Source organism: Equus quagga, chromosome 11, assembly GCF_021613505.1.
Source record: "Equus quagga isolate Etosha38 chromosome 11, UCLA_HA_Equagga_1.0, whole genome shotgun sequence".
NCBI lineage: Eukaryota > Metazoa > Chordata > Mammalia > Perissodactyla > Equidae > Equus > Equus quagga.
The window spans coordinates 68,524,052-68,532,164 of record NC_060277.1 but is presented as its reverse complement, the minus strand read 5'-3'; the positions used below and the strand labels follow the sequence as shown (position 1 = coordinate 68,532,164).

General features: G+C 55.9%; 1 protein-coding gene across 1 annotated transcript; it reads left to right on the top strand.

Annotated features, from left to right (window-relative positions):
• On the top strand, positions 1-8,080 carry AIPL1 (aryl hydrocarbon receptor interacting protein like 1). The gene is made up of 6 exons (XM_046677020.1): positions 1-96; positions 678-857; positions 5,591-5,779; positions 6,728-6,904; positions 6,989-7,130; positions 7,863-8,080. The coding sequence occupies exons 1-6, from the start codon at positions 1-3 to the stop codon at positions 8,063-8,065; spliced, it is 987 nt and encodes a 328-aa protein (XP_046532976.1). The 3' UTR covers positions 8,066-8,080.
• The last annotated feature ends 33 nt before the right edge of the window (positions 8,081-8,113 follow it).

Sequence of the window (8,113 nt, the reverse complement as noted above, 5' to 3'; positions counted from 1 at the left end):
ATGGACGACACTCTGCTCCTGAACGTGGAGGGGGTCAAGAAAACCATTCTGCACGGGGGCACGGGGGAGCTCCCAAACTTCATCACCGGATCCCGGGTGAGTGAGGCCCACCCCCAAGACTAGATGGGGGTGCCCTTGGTGACCTTCTGCATTCTGGCTGTGCCCAGTGGCCCCGCAAACAGCTTTCAGCTTTGCCAAAAAACGGCCAGCCAGGTCCTTCCTGGATCATCAACCCCGGGGCATCTGGGAAGCTCTGAGTTGTGCCCATCCACCAGGCATTTTTGATACTTTGCAAATTAAGCTTCAGCATGGGGTGAGGGGAGGGCTTTGGGAATTTTCTGGAGCCCCAAGCATTGAGTGAGAAGGAAGGGCCCTCAGGCGTTGTGGTGTTTGTCCACAAATTCTCTCTGGATGATGGAGGGGCTGGGTCTGTGGCCTCGGATCTAGGGCTTATTTAAGGAAGGACTTGCTGACCTGCCGAGTTGTGAGATGGGGTCCTTTAGGAGGGAGTGGGGTCCTTGTCCCTGGGGGAGTCCAGGCGGGGGTGGGGATGCTCTGGGAGTGGGATTGGATGAGCTGACCCCTGAGGGCAGCCCTGGGAGTCAGTGACAGGGGGTGGCTTCTGCTGGGCCTTGCCAGGTGTTGTCTAGACTGCAGTCCACTCTCTTGGTGACCAGGTGACCTTTCATTTCCGCACCATGAAATGTGACGAGGAGCGGACGGTGATAGATGACAGCAAGCAGGTGGGCCAGCCTATGCACATTATCATTGGGAACATGTTCAAGCTGGAGGTCTGGGAAATCCTGCTGACGTCCATGCGGGTCAGCGAGGTGGCCGAGTTCTGGTGCGACACCATCGTAAGTAGGCCATGCTGGCCCATTCCTTGGGTTTACCTTCTACAGCGGCCTCCAGCCCACTTCCAGGGCTGCTGTGTTTCAGCAAAGTGGGGGTGAAACAAGACTCTGCAAGGTGCATCCTGCACCCTCCCCCCGCCCTCCGCCCCTGTCAGAGGGAGCAGGAGCCCCCAAGAGAACAAGCCCCTAAAGTGACAGTCAGGGTCGCAGCTGGCTGGTGGGATCCGGGGATCTGGTGGGAGTGAGCTGCCCACCCACCATCCTCACTTTTTGTGCAGGGTTATTAGACCCCGAAGACTTTTGGCCATTGGTCACTTTTCTTCCCTCCTCCCCACTCCTACCAACATTGCAAAGCTGTTTTCGCATTTATTCGCTCTTACAAATCACCAGCACAAGTCAGCCTCCTTGTTCTGTGGCCCAGATGGAGATGGCAACACTCCCCTTTAAACAGACATTTCTTTTGGAAACTTTCAAGCACATGCAAACGTCGGCACAAGTGTACAGAACTTTCAGGTACCCCTCACCCAACGCCGGCCCCAATCTGCACCCCCCAAGTCTTGTTTCATCCACCGCCATCACTCCCTTCCTCACCCCGCGTGGTTAAAGCACATTTCAGACACTGTAGCGTTTCAACTGTAAATACTTTATCTCTAAAAAGAAAGATATTAAAAAACACCATAACCTCAGTATCATTATTACATCCTTGAAAAACAGCAATAATTTCTCAATGCCAACTAATATCCAGCCACTGTTCCAATTTCTCCAGTGGTCTCCTCATTTATTCTTTGTGGTTGGGTTTGTTCAGATCAGGATCCGAAGTCCAGAGAGAGCGCTTTGTGGATCTGTCTCTCGAGTCTCTTGTCATCTCTGGCTTCTCCCTCCCTTTTTCCTTGATGTGAATTTGTTGAAGGACCTGGGTCACTTGTCCTGTGGAAGTTGCCACATTCTGATTTCGTTGGTTGCTTCGCCATGGAATTGTCCGACATGCTCCTCTACCCCCCATTTCCTATAAGTCGGGCTGTGTGCTGCTCCCTGGGAGCCACCCCCGTTTCCTCACCTCTCTCATTGATGGATGGGGCTCAAGGGTTGTCAATCCAGCCCTTACAATTTTTTTTAGAGACTAACTCTCTTTTTTTACTGATGAGGAAATGTGAGACCCAGAGGAGGAAAGTAACTTTCTCTGGGTCAAACAAGTTAAGGGACAGGATCAGGTGGGGCCCCTGGTCCCCTCACTCCTTATCCAGTGTCTGTTTCTCTTCACAATGTCTGATAGACTCAGGCTGCAACGCCGTCTTCTCCAGCAAGGGGACCCCATCCAGGGCATCACTCATTTCTTTACTTCGCAGATATTAGTCGAGCATCTTTCCTTGTCTCAGTCCCTGTTATTCTTCATCCTGATGCTTTAAATTTTTAAAAAGATGTTTTATTTTTAACAATCCAAGTCTTCGGAATATCGACTTCTCTGCGGTTTCAGTTTGTTTAAAATGATATCTATTGACCTTGCTTACGATGAGGAGCTTCTGTACATTTTAGACCCGCATGCACCGGTAATTTGGGCCACAAGTTAAACAAGGCTTCCTCACCAACAAGAACCCCTTCTCCACAGGCTGCACGTCGGCTCACATGGGAGAGCTGTGTGCACAGAGGGCTGCCAATAAATTCTTGATTGGTTGATTGATTTGTTGTTTGCAAAACCACAAGCTGCTGCTATTCCCGCGATGTGGCCATGACTGTTTTCTTCCCTCGGTGTCTGTGTTTTTTTTGACCACATCCATAGTCACATGGGTGCACTGCCCATCTCCTGGGCTGGTTAACTTATGGCACAGCGAATGTTGGTTTTTCCAGTAGCCCCCACCTCTCCTCCCAGCCCACAGCTGCTGTGATGGTGCGCGTGCGTGCACACACACACACACACACACTTTCCAGAGTCTTTTGTCTCCCTACACATCCACCTTTTACGCAACCTCTATCCATCCATGCGTTCAGGCATCAATTCATCCATCTTTCCCTTCAACCAATATTATTTGTAATCCGGTCTTCCATCACTAAGCATCCACCCATCTCTATCTATCTATCTATCTATCTGAAAACTTTCACTGGGCACCAGATTTGGCCTGTGCTGGGTGTTAGGAAAGGAACAAAGTCCCCATCTCTCAAGGAGCTTAAATTCTGGAGGAGGAGCAGACAGCTAAGCAGTTACAATGCAGGGCAGCCACTGCCTTGACAGAAATAAGGGAGGGCAGAGTGCTTTAGGGCCACAGGACAGGGGCAACTAACTGCGTTAGGAACTTAGGGGAACTTCTTCATGAAGACGACACTGGGCTGGGTCTTGACGGATGAATAGGAGTTCATCAGACCTCGAAGTGGGAGGGAGGAGGTAGCGTCCAGGCCAGGAAGTGTGGGAAGGCTTCGCATGTTTCCTTTAGTTTGCCCCTTCTCCTCTGAGGGGCCCTGTCCACTTCACAGTCTGAGGTTTGGAAAGACTGAAGTATCAGTGGGACAGTTAGGTCTATATGACAAAGGACACAGCAAGGCCTGGCTTCCCCAAGCACTGGCTGCTGGTCACTCCCTGCAGAGCCCTCTGCCTGGACAGTCCTCACCGGGTTACCTTGAAGTTTAGGTCTCTGCAGGGCAGGGGGCTGCCTCTCTCCCCCCCTCCCTCCCCTTCCCCTAAACCAGAGAGGCAGCTCTGGGAGCTCCCGCCCTGGAATGCTCTCCTCCTTGTCCCCCACCCCTCCCCAGGGGGGCCTCTGGTCTCTATGTGGGACTTTTTGCTCGTGCCCAGTCCTGTGAGGCCAGGGGGTACAAACTCAGATCCCACAAAGGGTCAGGACCCTGGCCACTGGAGATCATCTGGTCCATCCAAGGGGGACAGCAGCTCTCAGCTCCTTGACAGCTGCCATGTGACAGCCGAGGCCCCGCGTGGCTGGATGTGCTGAGCTTTTGAGACAAGCCAGAAATATTCATTAGCATGTGAACTCATTCACTGTTTAAACGTTGGCAACTAATTAACAAAAAACCCCACAATGTGAAGGATGAAACAAAATCAGGCTGCGAGCTGACTAGGGCCCACTGCTCACCAGTTTGCCACCTCCAGTCTAGATCCAGCCCCTTGAACAGAACCAGGCTCTGGCCCTGACATCCCAGAGAGGGGCAGTGGTCCTGGGCTCCCGCTGCCCCAGCCGTAGCCCCAGTGCACTGAGCGAGTCCCAAGGGCGGGAGTCTAGCTCCACAGAGACCGCATGTGACTCTGGCTGCCCCATCAGCCTGCAGCCGGGGAAGCAGGCCTCCAGGGCAGGCCCAGAGCTGAGACCTCCACACTCCGCACACCCCTTCCTCCCTCTGACAGGCTGCCTGGAGGATGCAGGCCTCTGGACCAGTCCTGCTTCTCCCTCTGGCCTTTATCTTCCTTCCTGTATTTCTTCCCACTCCTGCTGGCATCCTGCAGCCCACCATGCTGACCAGCGACCCTGGTGGTACGAGGGTGGCAGGGGTCTAGCGGGACAAGGCCTTTGTCTGAGGTCATGCCCAAGCAGCTGCCTGGCCCTGGGGTCTGCAGCTCACGATGTGCTGCAGGGACAAGGGCCCGCCGAGCTGGGCGCTGCCATGTCAGGGCCGGGAGTGCCCCTCCTTGCAGCAAGCTATCCCGGGGGCATCTTCCCCCCTTCCTCCAGCCTTAATCCCAACAGGCTTAACTGCCATCTGGTCATCTCTCTCATAAAGAGGCTAAGGCGTTCAGGCTAATCCTGGCTGCTGGGGGTCACCTTCAGCCCGAAGCCGGTGACGTGGAGGCCAAGCTGGACCATGTCTGCCCTTTACTTTCCTAACAGTGTGTCTTTACTGGAGTTGCCGTGTGGGAGCCTGAGATGGGCCATCCCAGCCCAAGGACGGAGGTTCTCCGGGACTGTCTCTGGGCCTTCCTTCCCGGCTTGCAGATGGGGAAGCTGAGGCCCTGTGTGGCACAGGCCTTGCCTGAGGCCACCCGGCCGATTTCCCCAGGCCTCCTGCCCCCCAAGGGCGCCAAGCCCAGCTCCCAATGCTGGGTGAGGCTTTGAAGAGCCAGACTCATATCCCCACCATCTCACTGAATCCCCACAATGGCCTGACTACTGGACAGGTGCAGCAGAGGGGACCGCAGCTCAGGGAGGGGCGGGGAGTGGGACTCATTGCTAATCAGCAGCACAGTCAGGACACAAACCCGGCCCGCTTGGACCCCAGAGCCCTGCTCCTTCCACTGCTCTCCACACTCCCCTCCCTGTGAGTCACAGGCTTCTTGGACCTAGGGTCTCCTTGTCCACGGAGACATGTGGAAAAATACACTAGAGCCCACCAAAAGGGCCAAGAAGAGGCAGCACGGCACTGTGGCTAGAGTGTGGACTCCAGAGCTGGGTTTGAATCCCAGGTTTGTTACTTCCCAGCTGTGTGACCTTAAGCAAGTTACTTAACCTCTCTGGGCTGTGGTTTCCTCATCTGTAAAATGGGGATACTAGCGGTGCCTCTCTCGTTGGGTCATCTTGAGGACTGAAGGAGCTAACAGAAGTGGAGCCCTTTGCCTGCACACAGTCAACCTCAGCCATTAGTGGGAGTGTGTTGGGGGCAATAAGTAGTAACAGCCGTGGGGCAGGCATGGGGGGGTAGCAGGATTCTTGCTGTGGGGGCTCAGAGGGGGGGCTCTCTGTGGCCCAGCGAGCTCGGAGCAGACAGCCCAGACGCCGTCCATCCTTCCTCCCCCACAGCACACAGGGGTCTACCCCATCCTGTCCCGGAGCCTGCGGCAGCTGGCGGAGGGCAAGGACCCCACCGGGTGGCATGTGCACACGTGCGGGCTGGCCAACATGTTCGCCTACCACACGCTGGGCTACGAGGACCTGGATGAGCTGCAGAAGGAGCCGCAGCCGCTCATCTTCGTGATCGAGTTGCTGCAGGTGTGGCCCGGGGGTCGGGGGTCGGGGCCAGCCTCGGGGAGCGCCCGGGGTCAGCGGGCGTCACCCGTGCCTGGACGTCACCCAGTCTCTCAGAGAACAACAGAGGGCGCACAAACCACAGGAGAGCTGGAATCCAACCCCACTTCGGTGCCCCCAAAAAAGTCCTCTACTTTTTCAGGGGAAAAGCCCACTGGGGACCAACTTTTTAAGTGTCATTTCTTTCCATTCTGGAGGCATTTTACTTCTATCGGTTATCTACTTCCATTTTTGTTTTGAAAATTTTAGCATTATATCTTCATCCCCCATCCCTGTGGTTTGTGGGTTCAGACCTGGTTCTCCGAGAGAGAGAGGCTGCAAGGAACTCTCCACCCCTCTCACTCGTAACCTCAGAGTGACTGGTGTCTGGGGGGTGGGGGTGGGAGAGGGTCAAGCCCAGGTCAGGACTCCGCTTACAGCCAAGGAGGTTCAGCCTGAGGGCTCCGTGGGTGATTACAAGTAAATAAGAGAAGTGCATCAGCAAAGGGCCAGCTCGAACAGTTGTGCGGTATGTACACTGCACAAGAGCATCACCTTTCAGGTGCTCATTACAGACGATGTGTATTTGTACTTTTATAAGGACAGTTCTCCAGCAGATGGCAACACAGTGTCTTGTTCTAATGGAATGAGTATCGTGATGAGTTTGTGAATACTGGAAGTGAAGTGTGTTGACAAAGGGGGTGCCTTTCCTAACTTGCACAGAGGCGCTAATTTAGGGTAGGGCCCTGGGGGCCCCCCAAACAGTCACACGTATTGGACCAGCAAGCATGATTCTGCCGGCTGGACCCCACGGTGGAAAGTGCAGGCTGACTTCAGCGAGCTGTCCCCGGGGGGCCACTTTCTCTGGTCCCTCCCTGGTGGGGTGCAGGCGCCCGGGGTCCCTGCCTCCCTGACCTGCAGCTCTCGCGCCAGGTTGAGGCCCCGAGCGAGTACCAGAGGGAGACCTGGAACCTGAGTAACGCAGAGAAGATGCAGGCGGTTCCCCTCCTGCACGGGGAGGGGAACCGGCTCTTCAAGCTGGGCCGCTACGAGGCCGCCTCTGCCAAGTACCAGGAAGCCATCGTCTGCCTCCGGAACCTGCAGACCAAGGTGGGGGCCGCCCGCCGGCAGGGGGCACCGTGTGGGGCGCAGCCCGCGGCCTGAGCTCACGGCCGGCCTTTCTCCATCGGGCAGGAGAAGCCCTGGGAGGTGCAGTGGCTGAAGCTGGAGAAGATGATCAACACGCTCATCCTCAACTACTGCCAGTGCCTGCTGAAAAAGGAGGAGTACTACGAGGTGCTGGAGCACACGAGCGACATCCTCCGGCACCACCCAGGTGGGCTCGCCCGGGGAGGGATGCAGGGCCGGCCCGGGGCGCAGAGTCACCTGCACAGACCTCCGTGCTCTTCTCCTCTGACCTGACAAAGCACCAAACCTTGCCTCTGCCCAGCAGGATATCCCCAAAACCGTACCCGGATCCCGGGGGATGGATGAGCCGTGCTCGCGGTGGGAGGCATGCTATTTTAATGTCTCTTAGGACGACTCTATCAGCAGCTCCCCAACCTGTGACTGAGTGGAGAGTAAATAGATTTTTGTTAAAAAAGGCAGGCAATCGATACAGAGAGTAGTATCAACGCATACTAGTATCTGTGATGCGTGGATGTGGCAATGTTTGTGGAGACGGTGTTTGAACAGGATTCACAACATCAAACACGATGCAGCGGGCGCTACATTCTCCCCATCTGTCGTCTCATTTAATCCTCACAATCACCGTATGCGACAGGTGCTGGGAGAGTCCCCAAAGCTTCCACAACTTGGGGAGCCTCTATAAGAAAAAGAATAAAAGTTATGAACATAAAGTTAGCTACAGGGTCTTGGAAGGGTCCCTGTGCAAGGGCGACCCCTGCCGTTGCTACTATCATCCCCATCTTGCAGTGGAGGATACGGCTCAGGAGGCAAGGCCAGGTTAAGGATCGTGGTCAAGGTTAAGGGTTTGCTGCTGGTGAGGCCCGGCAGGGAGGGGCTGCCTCTGGGGCTGGGCGCCGGGTCCAGCCCATCCTCCCCGCAGGCATCGTGAAGGCCTACTACCTGCGGGCCCGGGCTCACGCGGAGGTGTGGAACGAGGCGGAGGCCAAGGCGGACCTGGAGAAAGTGCTGGAGCTGGAGCCGTCCATGCGGAAGGCCGTGCACAGGGAGCTGAGGCTGCTGGAGGGCCGCCTGGAGGAGAAGCGCGAGGAGGAGCGGCTGCGCTGCAGGAACATGCTGGGCTAGGGGCGCCGCCTCCTCGCCCTGCCCCCAAGACTCCACTCTCCACCCCCC